Source organism: Meles meles, chromosome 2, assembly GCF_922984935.1.
Source record: "Meles meles chromosome 2, mMelMel3.1 paternal haplotype, whole genome shotgun sequence".
NCBI classification, from domain to species: Eukaryota; Metazoa; Chordata; class Mammalia; order Carnivora; family Mustelidae; genus Meles; species Meles meles.
Genome location: NC_060067.1, coordinates 135140735 through 135160534, shown reverse-complemented (window position 1 = coordinate 135160534; position 19800 = coordinate 135140735). Strand labels below are relative to the sequence as shown.

The 19800-nt window shown below is 37.0% G+C and overlaps 1 protein-coding gene across 1 annotated transcript in view; it reads right to left on the bottom strand.

The window, feature by feature from the left end:
- The window catches only part of TMA16 (translation machinery associated 16 homolog), a 34746-nt gene extending 21137 nt beyond the window's left edge, over window positions 1-13609 (bottom strand). The window contains exons 1-2 of the mRNA XM_045985280.1: window positions 13474-13609; window positions 4099-4211 (exon numbers count right to left, since the gene is read on the bottom strand). Of these exons, the coding sequence (XP_045841236.1) occupies window positions 4099-4211; window positions 13474-13476 (116 nt within the window). The 5' untranslated portion in view covers window positions 13477-13609. The remainder of the gene's footprint in view (window positions 1-4098; window positions 4212-13473) is intronic.
- Between the last annotated feature and the right edge of the window lie 6191 nt (window positions 13610-19800).

Here is a 19800-nt window from a genome sequence, read left to right as displayed (position 1 = left end):
AATACCACAGTCAGTGGTTCTCATAGTGTGGTCCCTGAACCAACAGCCAATACCATTATCTAAAACTCATTAAAAAGCAAAATTTTGACACTGTCCCACATGTTCTGATGGAAAATTCTAGGGGAAAGAACAACCTGTTTTAAGATGCCATACAGGTATATCTCGTGTACACCTAAGTTTGTGAAATAATAGTAAAGACAGTAATCAAAAACTGCAAAAGCAGGGAAGTAATAACCTTGCCAATAGACAAAGCAAAATTCATGAAAATGATACATAAATTACTTGAAGTTTGAAAATTACTTTTTTAAAATGATACTATCATCCTAATTAACCTTTACGGAAAAAAAAAAAAAGAAAAGAAAAAGAAAGTTTGACTTGACTATCAAAGCACTTGTCTATTTTCTTCCAGAAAACTTCTAGCCAAATCATTGTGGAACAGCTAATCTTTACTAAATATGCCTTTACGTCTTGGGTAAGGAATTAATATGTAACAATGAATGTGCCAGTTTCAATCAGTTAGTACAGAAATATATCTACCATTTATTTATTAAAATGGAAGTCTATTTTAAAATAGCTAACATGATGATTTTTGCCTTTGTAACTTCATTTTAAGTAATTCTTTATTTGTCACTCCAGAGGCTACTGGGAACTCTCACAGGCCAAAGATGGAGGGGAGAATAGACAAATGCTGACCAGAAAGGGGACACTAAGGGACAGGAAGAAGAAAAGAAAGGGCATTATATACACATTTTGTATTCCTAAGAAGAAAATTTTGCTATGAATTCTTCACATCAAGAACACAAACCAACTTCCACAATGGCATAAGGACATATGAAAATCCACTTTTCCATCAAAACAGAGTATACTAACAAAACTTGTCAAATCAACTTTTCCAGAAGTATGAAAATTAAACAAAGCCTTGCAGGAATCTGAGGTGCATTCTCAAGAAAAACAGCCCAATATCCGTAAGAACAACAAACCTGTGAATGTGCCTAATCCATCACCCCTTCATCAACTCCACAACAGTGCTGAAAACCAATGGACTAGCAACTCTCTGCAGCTGTAAAAGCCATCTTCCTAATGGCCACTAGAGACATAAAATTTGGAGTTCCCCAAAACCTTCACCCCCAGAAAACTGCTACCATTTGACCTGACAAGCAGCATGCTGAGAAGCTTGAAGTTACTCTGTCCTTAGATAATCTGACTCAGACAGAGCTCTCTGTAGGAAGAGCCCTATCCCTAAGTTTTTTCTTGAAAATAATCAGCAGCAATTATCTAATATAGCAGCTGCCTCAGTGATATTACCAGCTGGGGGCTAACAAAAGGTGGACTAAAAAATTTTAAAGGAAAACTGGGAAATGGAATGTGCACAGTGGACTTGAAAGCAAGCCCCAACATACTCCTGGGCATCTAGAATACCTTATGTACATTAATGACTATGTTCATGCTAAGGAGAGACCTGAACAGGCCCTATTCTCTCACCTCTGGCTAACCTTGAGGCTCTATGCAAACAAAAAATGAAGTCTAAGTAAACTGTATCCTGGTGTGTCAAAGCCATGCTCAACAGATTCAAAGAACCCCTCAGCAAAGGCCAAGAGACTTATTAGCTAAAGGCATTTAAAGAACTCTCTGTTCCAACATTAGCTGACCACCAACTGAGCAAAAACATTAATGGCCATGGCCACACACAACAAACAGACTTTACAAAATCAGTCTAGGAAAGTCATGAAGCAAACAAGAGCAAACCTAATTGGGTATAGGTGCTAGAGATGTCTATTTAACAGAGCTGTCACACTGTAATATTGAAAATGTCCAGTTTTCAACCAAAAATTATGAGACACACAACAAAAAAGGAAAGGTGTGGCCCATATTCGGGGATTAAAAATAGCAGTCAACAGAAACCTCCTAAAGAAGCCCAGACAGTTGGACCTATTCGACAAGGACTTGAATTCAGCTATAATAAACATATACAAAGAATTAAAGAACTGTATCTAAAAATTTCAAGGAAATTAGGATAATGTTACACCAAACAGATAATATCAATAAAGAGACAGAAATTACAATGATGAGTCAAGTAGAAATTCTGGAGTTGAAAGATGTAACAAGAAGAATGAAATATTTACTAGAAAGATTCAACAGCAGTTTTTTGCTGGCAGAAAAAAGAACCTACAAACCTAACAGCAAGTTAGCTGGAATTATCCAATCTGAGAAACAAAAAGTGGAAAGGAAAGAAAGATAAATGAAGAGTCTCAGACACCCATGGGACACTACTAACAACACCAGCATATGTATAATGGGAGTCACAGAAGGAAAGGAAAGGACAGAAAAGATAGATATTTGGAAAAATAATGGCTAAAAACTTCCCAATTTGAAGAGAAACATTGAGCTACACACACAAGAAGCTTAACAAACTCCATTTAGGATGAAATCCATGTAGGATAAACTCAGAGATCCATACCTACTAGACATACCTGTCAAACAATTCAAAGACAAAGAACAACTTTACAGTGTCAGAAGTGACTCACTGCATTCAGTAAGATAAACAGCTGAATTCTCCTTAGAAACCACATAGGCCAGAAGGCTGAGGGATGACATATTTAAAGTGCTGAACAGAAAGACTGAAAAAAGAATTATATATGCAAGAATTCTATATTCTAAAGTTCCCTTCAAAAATAAAGGTGAAATGAAGGCATTCTCAGATAAAACTTAGCAAATCTCTCACTTTCAGACCTACCTTATAAGAAATAATAAAGGGAGTCCTATAGGCTAAAATGAAAGGACAGTGAATAGCAATTTGAATCCACATGAGGAAACAAGGGGCACCAGTAAAAACAAAACAAAAAGGTACAGGTAAATATAAAAGACAGCATAAATGTATTTTTGTGTATATTCTCATAAGACAACTATATAAAAACAATCACCGTAAAACTGTGTTTGTGGGATTATAACGTATAAAGATGTAATTTCTTTTTTTTTTTTTAAATATTTTATTTATTTGACAGAGAGAAATCACAACTAGGCAGAGAGGCAGGCAGAGAGAGAGGAGGAAGCAGGCTCCCTGTGGAGCAGAGAGCCCGATGCGGGGCTCGATCCCAGGACCCTGAGATCATGACCTGAGTGGAAGGCAGAGGCCTTAATCCACTGAGCCACCCAGGCGCCCCAAGATGTAATTTCTTAACAATAATAGTAAAAAGGAGGGAGAACGGAGCCACAAGGGAAGAAATTTTTGGTATACTATTGAAATTAACTTGACATTAATCTGAAATAAGATTGTTTTAAGATTTAGTTGTAACTTTCAGAGCAACAACTAAGAAAATAACAAAAAATATACAGTGATCTCTACTAAATGATTTTCAAATTACTAAATCATATTGCTAGATCAATTCTCAGCTCTCATGTTAATCAAGAGCAAATGACATAGCTTGATCACCACCTTCTCTTTGAAACACAATCTTCTTTCTCCTCTTTCTCAGTCTCACTTGTTGGATCCTTTTTCCAGCCTCTAAACGACTGAGGCCTATGGGATCAATCCCTGGCTCCTTCTCTTTTCTAGCTACATTTACTCATTAGATGATCTTCTCTAATCTCATCACTTACCGTCCCATCTAGAAACTGAAGACTCCCAAATCTGGGTTGCATCTCTAATCAATCCTCTGAACACCAGACCCAACATATCCAACTTCCCATTTTGTATCTCCTTCTATATACCTAATAGACAACTAAGTACTTTAACCTATATGTCCAACATATATCTACATAGCTCCTGCCCTCACATCTTTTAGCTCTCTGCTCCAATATGAACTTCTCCAGATAAGCTACACGTGACTATTCTATATATAATAGAACCCCTCTGTCACTTTCTATCCCGTAATTCTTTTTCCTTTTTCTTCAGTATGTTCATCACAACCTATTGAAGTGTATGTTTCTGCTTTAGGTAAGTGCTAGAAGAGCTGAATCCTTGTTCACTGTTTTACCTTCAGTGCACTGAACATACTTAACATTCATTAAGGGGAGAAGGGATTACTGATGAAAAATAAATGTATTAATTAATTAATGGGCTTTACACCAATGCAATACAAATGATAAAAAGATACTTACTTTTCCTTTTTTTCTTTTTTGTGGGCCTCTCTTGTAATTTGAGCTGCTCTTCTACTATATGGATGGATGACCTTTTTTTCCCGTCCTACAATTTTTCCCTTTAGGGCTTTAGGCTAAAATTAGGAAGAGACATGACATACATAGTCAGATACGTCAGTGATTTCTATTAAAAAATTTCTTTAGAAATAAATCTAAAAAACAGTAGTATAAGAAATACCATAAGCCAGAAACACTACTCTAGGAATTAGGAGATAACCCAGACCTGTTAAATGATTGGAATGGCATTTGTTTCCATTGTCATAACAGAAATGATACATTCGAAACTACTCTTCAGTAATATAATAAAGAAAGGCATAGAATGGGTCAATAAACCCAGCTCTTCAACTTTTCTATCTTCAAAGTAGGTAAAAGAATGCACCTAGTGAGAAGACAAGAGTTAAAATTGTGTTACAGTTCTACGTGGATGGAACTAGGAGAAATAATCAAAGACAATTATCATATGATTTCACTGATACGAGGAATTTGAGAAACAAGACAGAGGATCATAGGGAAAGAGAAGGAAAAATGAAACAAGATGAAACCAGAGAGGGAGACAAACCATAAGACTTTTAATCTCGGGAAACAAACTGAGGGTTGCTGGAATGGAGGAGGGTGGAAGGGATGGGGTGGCTGACTGACTGACACTGAGGAGGGTATATGCTATGGTGAGTGCTGTGAATTGTGTAAGATGTACCACAGACTTGTAACCCTGAAACAAGTAATATATTATATGTTAATTAAAAATTGTGTTATAGTTTAAAAAGTTGGGGAAGTAGAAGGAACATAGGATATTCATGGGAGCTTGACTGAGAAGCTGGACATAGAACAGAATGGGCACTGAATCAAACAAAGTCAAAGTTGGATTCAAAGTAAAACAGGAATAGAAGAAAGAATATAAGCCATCTCAAAATTAACACACCTCAAAAAGAACAAATTATTTTCCCCTTCAAACCTTATGCTATTTAACAAGGTCACAATTCATTCAGTCCACTGAATTCGACATTTCAGTTAACTCTTTATTCCTACATAATTCTGTATTTTATCGGACCTGTTTTTATTTTGGAATTAGATTTGGCTTCCTATAAGAGAAGCCCAAAATAATAATGGTGTAATCTGATAAAGTTTAGTTCTCTGATGTAAAACACAGGAGCTGGAGGCTCTGCTTCACAAAGTCCTGAGATCCAGACTTTACACCTATAATCCTAAAGGCATAACATCCTATATATCTATATAGTTCAAGATGACTTAATCTAAGTCTAAACTCTAACCACTGACAAGTAGAAAAGAAAATCAAAAGGCATACCCCTTTCCTTTAAGAGCAAAATCTCAGAAGCTGGAGTCTTCCATTTACATCCCACTGATCAAAATTTAATCACTGGGTTACATAAGGGAGAGTAGTAAATATAATTGTTATTCACAGAAAAAAAATACATTATTACAGAAGAAAAAGGTTCTATTTGGAGACACCTGTTGGTCTCTAACATACCTAATCCTCAAAAAGGCTTCTAGAATCTTCTCTTCAAAATTACTGTTATTGCCTTAATTCAGCCTCATGATTTTTCATGATTAGAATGGCCTTTAGATTTTCACTGCTCATTCTTTATTCATGCAAGTCGCAGAGCTTATTTTCCTACAACATTTATTTAGTAAAAGTCCTTCTCCCTTGCTAACGAGCTCACAGTGAGGTCCCAAGTCCTTAATGCAGAAAACAATCTACCCCCAACGTACTTCTCCAGCATTATTACTCATTCTTCAAAACATCCTTCATCCCATTCTTACTGAAATTCTCCCCATTTCCAGAACACACCATGCTGTTTCATAACTTCTGAAGACTGAGGTTGTTATCTCTATCTGAAAAATCCTTTTCCTTCCTTGTCTTTTCATAAAATACAACTCAAAGCCACTTCCTCTGTAAAACTTCTGGCAGAATTAATTAAAATGACCACCAATTCCTCATTCACATATGTATTCATTCCTTCAACAAATATTTACTGAAATACGCCAATAAATATTTATTGCTCTCTTCTTGATACACCTAGGCAAGGTAACTGCCACTCTGAACCCCAGAAAGGCACTGGAAGGTGGCTATAGGGACAGAAAAATAATGTGAAACCATCATACAACAGTAAAGGCATGCTTTGTTTCACTGTGCATCACAGATATTGTGTGTGTGGGGGGGGAGTGGTCCTTGTTTTGTTTACAAACAAGGTTTGTGGCAAACCTGCATTAAGCAAGTCTATCAACACCACTTTTCCATCAGCATTTGCTTACTTAATGTCCCTATGTCACATTTCAGTAATCTTGCAATATTTCAAACTTCATTATAATCACCGTATTTATTATGGAGGTCTGATCAGTGATCTTTAATGTTATCCTTGTAATTGTTTGGGGCCACCATGAACTGTGTCCATATAAGCAAACTTCATCAATAAATGCTCTGTGTACCCCTACTACTCTCACTGACCAGCCAGCCATTCTCCCATCTATCTCCCTCTCCTCAGATCTATCTCCTGAAACAAAACAGTATATAACTTACACCAATTACTAACCCTACAATGGCTTCTAAGTGTTCACGTGAAAGGGAGAGTCATGTATCTCCCACTTTAAATAAAAACCTAGAGACTATTAAGCTTGATAAGAATGATATGTACAAAGCTGAGAAAGGCCAAAAAGTTAGGCCTTTCTCTTGTGCCAGTTAGCCAAGTTGTGAAGGCAAAGGAAAAGTTCTTGAAGGAAACTTAAAGTGCTATTCCAGTGAACACAGAAATGATAAGAAAGCAAAATATCCTTACTGCTCATAGTTTTTAGGGGTCTGGGTAGATCACACCAGCCATAACATTCCCTTGAGCCAAAGTCAGAAAAAGGTCCAGCTCTCTTCAATTCTATGAAGGACAAGAGAGATGAGGAAGCTACAGAAAAAAATCTGAAGCTAGCAGAGGTTGGTTCGTGCAGTTTAAGGAAAAAGGCAGTCTCCATAACATAAAAGTGCAAAGTAAAGCAGCAAGTGCTGATACAGAAGTAGTAGCAAGTTATCCAGAAAAATCTAGCTAAGATCAATAATGAAGGTGACTACACGAAACAAGATTTTCAATGTACACAATACACCCTCCTATTGGAAGATGCCATCTAGGACTTTCACACCTACAAATGAAGTCAATGCCTGGCTTCAAAACTTCAAAAAACAGACTGACTCTCTTGTTAGGGGCTAATGCAGCTGGTAAATTTAAACTAAAACTGGTGTTCAATTACCATCCCTCAAATCCTAAGGCCCTTAAGAATTATGGGAGATCTACCCAGCCTGTGCTCTATAAATGGAACCACAAAGTCTGGTTGATAGCATATCTGTTTACAACATAGTTTCTAACACAACATCCATTTTGTAGCTCATGGATCAAGGAGATTTTGACATTTGAGTCTTATTAAAAAAAAATTTGATAAGGCTATAGCTGCCATATACAGTGATTCCTCAAACAAATCTGGGCAAAATAACTCTTGAAAGCCTTCAGAATAGGATTTGCCATTCTAGATGCCATGAAGAACATTTACCATTCATGGGAAGAGGCCAAAATATAAGAACAGGAGTTTAGAAGTTGATTCCAACCTTCATAAATGACTTCAAGGGTTTCAAGACTCCTAGGAAGGAGGAAGGGACTGCAGATGTGGTAGACATAGCAAGAAAATAGAACTGGAAGAGCCTCAAGATATGACTGATCTTGCTGCAATTTCATGATGAAACTTGAATGGGTAAGGAGCTGCTTCTTACAGATGAACAAAAAAAAGTGGTTTCTTGAGATGGAATCTACTTTTGATGAAGATGCTGTGAAGAATGTTAAAATGATACCACAGGATTCAGAATATTAAATCAGCATAGTTGATAAAGCAGTGGCAGGGTTTGGGATGACTGACTCCAATTCTGAAAGAAGTTCTACCATGGATAAAATGATACCAAACAGCAATGCATGCTACAAAGAAATCATTTGTGAAAGGAAGAGTCAATTGATGGGGCAAACCTCATTACTGTCTCATTTTAAGAAATTATCACAGCCACCCCAATATTCAGCAACTTCTACCCTCATTAGTCAGCAGCCTGATTGAGGCAAAAGCCCCCACCTGCAAGAAGAGTACAACCTGCTGTAAACTCAAATGATGATTAGCATTTTTCAGCAATAAACTATTTTTTAAAGATTTTTTAAAAAGATTTTATTTGACACACAGAGAGATCATTTATCATCAATAAAAATGTTTCAGAACCCATGGTAAGTTGCCTCTAAGATGTCTAAGAATGAATTCCATCTCTGGATATGCATGTCTTAAGTATAATCTCCCCTAGAGTGTGGACCTAGTGACTTATTTTTAATGAATAACATATGAAAAATGGAGGAACTCCAATCCTGTGATTAGGTTTTGTAAGGACTCTGGCTCCCATCCTGCCTATTCTCTTTTGCTCTCTCACTAGGCTCACTCTGATAGAACACAACTGCCATGCAGAAAGCTGTCCCACGAAGAGGCCCATCTAAAAAGGAAATGCGACAGGCCTCTAGTCTACAGCAGTGAAGAACTGAGGCCCTGAGTCCAGTTGTGTACTAGGGGATAAACCCTACAAAGAATCATATGTGTGAGCTGGGAAGTGCATGCTTCCCAGCTGTGCCTTGGGATGAAACCACAGCCTCAGATTATACCTTGACTGTAACTTTCTAAGAGATCTTGGAGCACAGGATCCAGGTAAACCATAAGCCTCATTCTTGACTCACAGCAACTGTGAGGTAATTAATGCTGTTGTTTTAAGCCACTAAACTTTGGGACAACTTGTTACACAGAAAGAGAGAACTGATGAAGACAAAAATGAAGAAAATAATAAAGCAAAGTGGTACCCTTTGTAAAGATATCTTTATTCCATATATCCTAACAAATAAAATGCTTAAAAAAAAAAAGAAAAACAAGTAAAGGTCAAAGAACCCCAAGAAAAAGAGATGCTCTCTGAGGCTGCTAAAACTTAACAGCTAAAGTTATAGAGGTGTAACACTGTTTCAGCAATATGTCCAAGTCTGTAAAACTATTTCCTTTAAAGATTTAAAAAGAACTTTCTTCAGAACAAGAAAAATTTTGATAACCTTGGAGTATGAAAATGTCCTCATAGCTTAAGAAATCTCAGGAAAGAACCTCCAAGACTTGGTAAAAGAAGAAACAAAGAAATTGAATTTATATTCTGACTCAGCTGGAGTTTGTAATTCCTTGTATTATTCATGAAAAAGTTGCCTCAAGGCAGGATATGAATATATAATAAGGAACAGAAATATGTACAATATAACCTGTTAAAATTTTAAAACATGTCCATATTTTTTCAATATATTAAAATAAAAAAGAAATGCTTCAACAAGGAAAATTAAAGTAAAATCCTATCAATAAAATGTTAATGTATTAAACAGTCTAGTCAAGCTAAATATCTCTTAACTGAAAAGCAATTAATCTCTATCAGTCAGGGATTCTCCAAATTTACTTATAGAGCATTTGATGACTCATAGAATAGTACAGAATGTAAACATAAAACAAAACTGGGCATGGAGGAAAAAAGGTGTATTCGCTACAGAAGATTAACAGTTATATTTTAACTCTGAAAGACAGAGCAAAAAAAGCATTTCTTTTCGTAAGCATAACTAAGGATTTCTTTCCATAAGCATAAGTAAGTAAGGTACTATTTTGAGTAACTATGCTTACTTTGAAAAGTTTCTGGCACCACAAAAATATTCCAGTCAGAAATTAGTACTAGTATTAGTAACCTACAACCTTTAGCAATTACTTCAGAAAATTCATTCTAAACTTCTTTGGATTCGTAATTGAGAATAACAAAAGAAAACACAAATAGTTTATTCAAACACAGAAACAGAAAGAGGTATTTCAGGGGCAATATATTTCAAATATTCCTGCTGCCTCTCTGCCTACTTGTGATCTCTGCCTGTCAAATAAATAAATAAAATCTTTAAAAAAATAATAATAATACTCTGAAAGAAGTAAAAAAAAGTAGGATGATGCCCCAAGTCAACATTTGCTGAGTGCCCACTGTGAATTAAAAATATTAAAAATGGTCTTTAAAAGTGTGAATTATCTCATATAATTTTAATCACTCATAAACAATGCTCTCCTTAAGAATACCTTAATTAATTCTCTAATGCAGACTTCAATGTTATCTTTCTTGCAAAAATCTAACATCAAGCTCTTGGTTGTTATCAAAAAGACAGATAATAAGCGTTGAAAAGGATATGGAGAAAAGGGAACACTTGTGCACTGCTGATGGGAATGAAAACTGATAGAGCCACTGTGGAAAACAACAGAGAGGTTCCTCAAAAAATTAAAAATAGAACTACCATATGATCCAGCAATCCTGCTTCTGAGTATATATCCAAGGAAACAAAATCACTATTTTGAAGAGGTATCTGCACCTCTGTTCACTGAAGCCTTTTTTATCATAGCCAAGACATGGGAACAACCTAAAGTGTCTTTCAACAAATGAAGAAAATGTGTTATATATACAGAGTGGATTATCAACCAGCCATAAAAAAGGAAATCCCACTATTTGCAACAATATGGATGAAACCCAAAAGCATTATACTGAGAGGTAAGTCACACAGAGAGAGACAAATATGGCATGATCTTACATATATGTGGAATCTATTTAAAAAAAAACTTATAGGAAAAAAACCTTATAGAAACAGGAAGCAGACTGGTGGTTGCCAGGGGAAGGGGTTGAGAAATGTTTCAAGTTGGTCAGTGGGTACAAACTTCCAGTTATGAGTGAAGTTCTTGAGATATAACCATACCGTATTGTATACTTGAAAGGTGCTAAAAGAGTAAATCTTTTTTTTTTTTTTAAGATTTTATTTATTTACCTGACAGAGATCACAGGTAGGCAGAAAGGCAGACAGAGAGAGAGGAAGGGAAACAGAGACAGCCGGATGCCGGGCTCAATCCAAGGACCCTGGGATCATGACCCCAGCCGAAGGCAGAGGCTTTAACCCACTGAGCCACCCAGGCGCCCCTAAAAGAGTTAATCTTAAAATTGGTATCTATGTAATGTGATCTATTAACTAAGCTTATTGTGGTAGTTATTTTACAATATATATGTATATCAAATCGTAACAATGTACATCTTAAACTTATACCGTGTTCTAAGTCAATTATATCTCAATGCAGCTGGGGAAAAAAACAACCACCAAAAGTTAGTAAGTTTTTGTTTTGCTAGTAAGTTTTGTTGTTTCAGCTTACATTTATAGGTGAGTCCAACAGCACAAAACTCTTGTCATTAAGGAATATGTAGGTAGTCAGTAATAGTTAATGCCCACAGTAATATGCAAAGATAAATCAAGGGAGGATGATGGCACACTTTTAAATGTCTTATAATCTAACTTTGGAGAAAAATAAGCATGCTTAAACTTTATAATAGGCTTCTACAAAAAGGAATATAGCAGAGTGCCTTGTGGTATAGTACATACCAAATTAAAAATTTTTAGTACACTAAAAACTTCACAATTCAGAATAAAGAAGTGTTAGGTGGGATGAATTAGTATGAAAAGACTGTTCATGTTGGTTGAATTAACTTCTGATCAAAGACAAAGGTATAAATTTGTAAAGCTCCAGGAGATGTTCAAAATAAGAAAAAAAAAATAAATGAGCAAAGTAACAAAAGTGGACAACTACAAGCTCTACTATTAATTTACTACTTACTACTAAAGGTAATTTCAACAATTAAATTACATCTACCAGGTGCCAGACATTAGGCTGAGTGGCTTACTTTTAATTTTCACAACAATTCTATGAGGTAGTTATTATGATTATCCCACTTTATCAAGTGGAAAACTGAGACTTAGAGGGGTTAAGTAATTTCACCAAGATCAAAATTTAGCAAAGACGGTTGTCAAACTTAGTTCTCTGGAACTCCATAACCCACATTCTAAACTGTACTGAAAGTAGTTTAGATTAACTGACAGAAAAAACTGGAAAACCTCCAGTATCAAGCTGAGCTTAAATTCAAGAAAGGGCACAGCAGAGCCACTAGTGATGTACCAGAAAACTGAAAAGGCAGCAAATGTGCCAATGAAAACAAATTTTTATGCCACTCCTTTGATTCTTATGGCAAGGCAATCTCCTACCATACAGCCTGATAAACTGAAATTCTCATAGTCAAGGACAACTACATTCAAATGCCAACCAACCCTCAATCTTATCTAATATTTTAATGTTCCACTCTGAAATGGAAAAGCTATGAACGAATTATCTTATAAAGGTCTGGAAATAGCACAAGTGCAATGATAAGTGAAAAGACTAAATTTATACATACACAAACACGTATGATCCAAGGCAAAAGACCGTACAGATGTGAAAGACAAAAATGTCAGACATACAAAAAGAAAGAGAAAAAAAGAACAAAGAGGACAAAAGAACTTGTGGCCAGAGTATCATAACTTTTTCCCAAATTATAAACTTTTTTTACATTGTTGTTTTTATTAAAAATTGGTTGAAAATGAATATAAAACATTTTCCTAGTCAAGAATCACTATAATGAATTTTAATCAATTTTTTTTAAATGCAAGAAAAAACATCCGTTTTGAAATACACCGTTAAGTGGTAGCTATAAAGAAAAACTAGGGAACTATAAATACAAAATTTAGATACCGTTTACCTGAGGGCTCCTGAACGTTACAGATCCAAGGAAGGAAACAAAAAACCTTTGAAAAGTTTTGCTTCCTAAACTGGGTAACGGATAAACGAGAGTTCTTTACACTACTAATCTTTACACGTCACTTCGTTAAGTAAGAGTAACCACTCTTTTGCATCTAGTCAATTTTTAATAAAAACAACAGAAGAGCTTGAGCGTCCTGAAAGGAATGGGGTGGGGGTGTCGAGGCAGGATTTGGGGAGCGAGCGCATCAGTGGAGGTCGGCGGTAAGACACCAAGAAAGAAGAGATTGAGCCCAAGCAGTCTAGACGGGCAAGAGGTGGCACACCAATACAAAGGTAACACTTTCCCAAGTTTTGCCGACCTTCCCCCCAACCCCTACTCCTCCCGCCGCCCTCACACTGGTGAGTAGCAAGAAAATGGAAGCGAGGCGGCTTTCCTCCCAAGGAGCAGGGCGCTCTGCGAACGCGTCAGAACCCGGAAGTCTAACTTTAAGATCCAGACGCTGGGCCGGCAGCCACTTCGGGGCTGGCCTACCCTGCATCCCTCACCCCGGTGTACGAACCAGTACAATCACTTAGCCCGGTTCCCTCTTCCAGTATCCCAAGAACTCCCCCTTCCCTCCAGAGAGCCAAGCGGGTTCAGGGTAGCGGGAGGGGGCCCACCATGGTGACGTCCTCACGGCCCTGCAGGACCCCGGCAGCCTAGACCACGGAAACACCAACAACCGCCACAACTCAGAAAAAGCGCGCAGCCTAAACTCACGTGGCTGCGGGAGAAGACCCGGCGGACCGGACCGGAAGGGGAGGGGCAAGTACGTCGCTCTAAAATGTCCCCGGGAACCGACACCAAGTCTTTTTATCCCGTAGTGGACTTTTCAGCCCGAGACCAGCTCGCAGCCTCCTTGCGGGTTTGCCAAATACCACGGTGTTTGGAGGGGGCCTGGGACGTGAGGGTGAAACTGGCCCAGTGTCCAGTTTGAGGCCTGGCATTTGGGCTGGGCTTACCGACGCTAGACGCTCCTGGCTAGTGGCGTCCCAGGCCCGGGCGAGGATCTCCCGCATCATCTACCCTGACGCACAGCCCCCAGCTGAACAGCGTCTTCCGACGAGGCTCTCCTTTGGGAGGTTCCTGCCTCGCAGAGGCTGGCCCCCTCAACCATTAGACTGTTGGGAGATGGCTCACGTCCTAGTGTGGCAGAAGACCCTCTGCTCATCTCCGTTACCTTGAGCAAGGCTCATCCCCCACTGAGTCTCAGTTTCTTCACCCGTTAAGGGCCCTTCTACATTCCCAAAGCCCCTTCCAACCTAGGTTTTTGTTTGTTTGTTTTCGTCTCACAGTGTTTAAGAGTCTGCGTTTTACCTGCGTTTGTTAGGATTCCACAGACCCTATATGCTTTAAACAAATATTTGATTGTCTACTGTGTGCCAGACTTTGGGGATGCTCCGAGGGTTAGTAAATAAATAAGTAAATAAATAAAACTAGTATGATTATTTCCAATAGTCTAAAATTACTTTGAGGAAAATAAAGAGGGTGGGATAGGCAGAAAAGTTGTTTTACACGTGGTTGTCTCTGAGATCCTCTTGAAAATGAGAGTTGAGGGGCACCTGGGTGGCTCTGGGTTAAAGCCTCTGCCTTCAGCTCAGGTCATGATCTCAGGGTCCTTGGATCCACCCCCGCATCAGGTTCTCTGCTCAGAGGGAAACCTGCTTCTCTCTCTCTCTCTCTCTGCCTGCCTTTCCACCTACTTGAGATCTCTGTCTGTCAAATAAATAAATCTTAAAAAAAAAAAAGAAAGAAAAAGTAAATGAGAGTTGAGCAGAGACCGATGATAAAGAAAAGAATTATTCAAGAGACTTGTTATAGGATGGTGAGGCAGACTTTATTGGGGAGGGGGTTGTTTGCCATGTGTATAAGGATCACTGCTAAGGGAACTTGCAATGGGGGATACAGCTTGGGCAGGTGGGAATTTATAGCCAAGGAGCAGGGCGAGGGGTGGTGGATGGAAAATTACTAAGAAGAGACATCAGGAGTAAGGGGGTATTCTGGCTAAACCAACCTAACAAGATTCTTGGGATACAATCCACTGTGATCAGATATCACCAGGAAGATGGTGGAGGATCAGGAACCTGATTAGATAAAGATATGGAGGTCAACCAGACATGGAGGATTGGGGACTCTAGCTTGACTGACTTTCTTGCTAAAATTGAACATTACAGAGAAGAACAGGAAATCCAAAATTCCAGGCCTAGATGAAAAAGAGTTTGGAGAGCCTGAGTAGAGTGTGGTCAGGAGAGAACTTGTCACTTGAATGAAAAGAGAGAAGTAGGCATGGGAAGAAGCCACAGGCAGGGTGAAAGTTGAGTGTGCCTGGATAGATATGTGCAGGTACATGTATTTCATCAACAAATATATCCATTCAAAAAAATAGATGACATTGTAAACAAGAATTTGTGACCAGAAGATCCATGAATCTAGTGGCAAGACATTTTCGTGTGGTTTTTAAATGTGTGAAAATGCATTCTATGTGAATCTATACTATGAAGGTCACCCTTACAATATATACTATGGAGACATTAATCTATTGAGGACTCCAATTAATCCATAACATTTATACTTCACTGCTATGCTCTAACAATTTCTTATGGTGCAACTTATACCCTCCCTACCTCATTCCCTGAGTCCTGCCCAGTGCCAGTCATCTTCCTGAGGATTATGTTACTGCAATCCAGTAAACATTCAATTCTTATTCTGGTTGTTTTAGTTATTGCTAATCATAAAATCTATACCTGCTCCTACCCCATTCCTAAATTTCAAATTGCTAACAACTCAACAAACCATATATCCTGAGGTTTTTTTTTTTTTCATTTTAATTTGGGTTTTGAAAACAAAAGACTTAATTTTCTCCTGTTCAGACTCAATCTCTAAATAATATTGCATATGAGCAAGACATCATGCTCAAAATACTCTGTAGCAAATGCATAAGTGAGTTATACAAAGAAAGCTTACAAATGACAATGATAACTAACATTTGGTCATGATTTAATGTGCTATACACCACTCTGATAAGCAGAATGAATTTCCCCCCTTCTCCTCCAATACAATGCCCCATGACCCAATAACCACTGTGAATAGTTCAGAGACATCTTTAGAGAAAATCTCTGTGCTTTAATGAATACACTGAGTGTGTGTGAGTGTGTGCACGTGCACGCACGAGTGTGTGTATGAGTGTGTGTATGTATGTAGGGACTAAGTAATGATTAGTATTAGATGTGATACAATAAGAACACTTGTATAATTTATAGAGCAACCACTAAAATAATAGAAACAGGATATGTAACTTTGAATAGGATAGAAACAAATAGAGAATATAAATGGAATGATTATAAAAATAGACAACTCTGGGGCGCCTGGGTGGCTCAGTGGGTTAAGTCTCTGCCTTTGGCTCAGATCATGATCCCAGGATCCTAGGATTAAGCCCTGAATCAGGCTCTCTGCTCAGCAGGGAGCCTGCTTCCTCCTCTCTCTCTCTCTGCCTGCCTCTCTGCCTACTTGTGATCTCTCTGTGTCAAATACATAAATAAAATCTTTTAAAAAAGACAACTCAAAGCAAGGAAATAAGGGAAAAACGAAACAGAAGACTTTAGGAAAAGTAGAAAACAAAAATATGGTGGTAGATTTAAATCCATATAACAATAATTATATACTAACTGTTCCCAATTAAAAAATAAATATTTCATACTGGATTTAAAACATACGACTGCATCCTGTTTTTGAGAGATACATCTAAAATATAAGGAAACAAAAAAATTAAAAATAAAAAATGGAAAAACATATGCTAAGCAAATAGTAACTGAAAGAACGTTAGTATAAATATATGAATGTTATACAAAATCAAAAAAAGGAGAGGTCACTTTGTAATGATAAAAAGTTTCCATTTTAAATTTATATTTACCTAGTACCATAGTCCCAAATATATAATGGAAAACCTGATAAAATTTCAAGGAGTAGTAGAAAAACAAATTGCCCTGTTGGGAAATTATTTTTGTTCAATAATTAATTGAACAAGCTGATAAAATACTAAGAATGATTTGAAAGACTTGACCCCCAACATAATTTGAACTAATGGATCTGTTCAGAATACTGCTTCCAGTGCTCATAAGAACACATATGTTTTCAAACATATATTAAATAGTTATCAAAATTATCATACATTGGGCCAGAAAGCAAGTCTAGACAAATTTGAAAGGACTGAAATCTAACAGAATGTGTTCTCTAACCACCATGCAATCAAACTAGAAATCAACAAGACGATAGCTAGACAATTTCCATATACTTAGAAATAAAGGATTATACTTCCAAATAAATCATATGTTAAAAAAGAGATCATAATGGATATTAGAAAATACTTGGGACTGAAAAAAAAACCAAAATACTGCATATCGGAGTTTTTCGGATACACCTGAAGCAGTAATTAGCTCTTTATTTATTTATTTATTTATTTATTTATTCATTTGGCACAGAGAGATTACAAGTAGGCAGAGAGAGAGGGGGAAGCAGGCTCCCCACTGAGCAGAGAGCCCAATGCGAGACTCAATCCCAGGACCATGGGATCATGGCCTGAGCCTAAGGCAGAGGCTTAACCCACTGAGCCACCCAGGCACCCCTGTAATTACCCTTTTTAGTTTAACTACTGGCGATTTAATGTAAATACGAGAGAAGAAGGAAGGCTGAGAGTTAATGAGCTAATCCATATCAAGAGGCAAAAAAAACCCCAACAACAGCAACAACAAAAGAAATTCAAAGCAGAGTTAAAATAAAATAATGAGCAGAATTTATTGAAATAGTATGTGTATGTATGTATGTATGTATGTATGTATATATACATTGAGACCAAGAAGATCAAAATTTGTTTCCTTTTTTTTTTTAAAGATTTTATTTATTTGACAGACAGAGATCACAATTAGGCAGAGAGGCAGGCAGAGAAAGAGGAAGGGAAGCAGGCTCCCTGCTGAGCAGAGAGCCTGATGTGGGGCTAGATCCCAGCACCCTGGGATCCTGACCTAAGCCGAAGGCAGAGGCTTTAACCCACTGAGCCACCCAGGTGCCCCCAAATTTGTTTCCTTTTAAAGAACAATAAAGTTGATACATTCCTACAGGATCACTTAAAAAAATTAGAAAAGATACAATTAACCAATATCAGAATTACAGCATGCTGACATTACTTCATATTATGTACACATAAAGGGAATTATGACCAAATAAACTTAAATAAAATGAACAAAATCTTAGAAAAAATATAACCTATCAAAATGGATGCAGAGGAATAGAAAACTTTTCATAGTCCCATCATCATTTTTAAAAATGGTACTCAAATATCTTCCCACATTAAAATTACAGACTCATTTATTTTAGATTTTATAAATACATACAAATAGGGATAGAACAGCACTTCCTTAATATGATAAAAATGTGCATTTAGTAGTGGTGATAGTGGGCATCATTGTCTTATTCCTGATCTCAAGAGAACGCTTTTGTTTGGATTTGGAAAACCACTTTGGCAATCTCTAAAACATTAAAATGTGTACATCCTCTAAAACAGCATTGTCATTCCCAAACATATACTTTAGGAACTCTGGCACATGTGTCTCAGGATTTACAAACAAAGTATTTATAGCAGTATTGCTCATAATAGTCCAAACTAGGAAAAAATCTTGTTGTCCCTTGACAAAAGGATAGGAAAATAATCTGTGGTAAATTCCATAAAGCAGTGAAATGAGCAAACTATAGCTATGGTTAAACATGGATAAATTTCTAATCGTGGTGTAAAAAATATAGACAAAATGTTGGTTACAGTAAAATTCCATTTATAAAAAGTTCAAAATTCCATGTATAAAAAGTTCAAATGAGCTGCACTACATTTTTCACAGATACTTTCATAAGTGGCCAGTGATGTTTTATAACCTCAGTGGTGGATATCTTTATGTTTGCATTATAATTTTTCTTTATGCATACATATATGTTTTATGCATACTTATGTCTATAAGCTATACTTTCACTGCAAGAGGTATTAAAAATTTTTAAGTGCAAATAAATTATTCCATTGTCTCTTGAATCGAGTATTACTAATAGGAAGTCTCATGTTGGTATAATTTTTGTTCCTTTGTGAGTGGATTACTTTTCTTTATGGAATCTTCTAATGATTTCTATTGCCTTTGTTCTTCAGTTTCACTATAGTGTGTCAAGGTATTGGTATTTCCTTATATTTATTGGTACTCCATGTTTCTTTCAATTTCCTTTTGGAATTTGTATTATCTGGATTGATAATTTTATTCTCCAGACCGTTTAGCCCTTATTTTATATTTTCTATCTCTTTTCATTTCTGCTGTCCCTGGGTGAGTTCCTATTTTGACCTTCCAACTTATTACTTTATCCTTTGATATAATTGTCCTGCTATATGTTGCATCTATTGTCCTTTTCATTTCAACTTTTATTTTTAACATATATCTTATACACTTATCATACACACACACAAATGTATATTTTGTTTTTAAAGTAATTTCTTACCCTTTTGCTTTGTTACCATATTCCTCAACCCACTGAGGAAATTGTGCTCTTTTAAAATTATTGGTTCCAGGTACCTGGATGGCTTAGTCATTAAGCCTCTGCCTTTGGCTTAGGTCATGATCGCAGGGGCCTGAGATAGAGCCCTGCCTCAGGCTCCCTGCTCAGCGGGGAGTCCACTTCTCCCTCTCCCTCTGCCTGCTGCTCTTCCTGCTTGTGCTCTTTCTCTCTGTCAAATAAATAAATAATCTTAAAAAAAATTGATTCATCCATTCCAATAAGTGTGCTTTATATGGCATGAGTTGTTCAATTTAATTATTATTTTTTTAACGTTCTTTTCAAGCAGTTGTACTCCTTCGGTGTGTCTTTTTCTTGAACCTGTGACATCACATTTCGCTGATGGAATCAGCTCTCTTCTCCTAGAATGT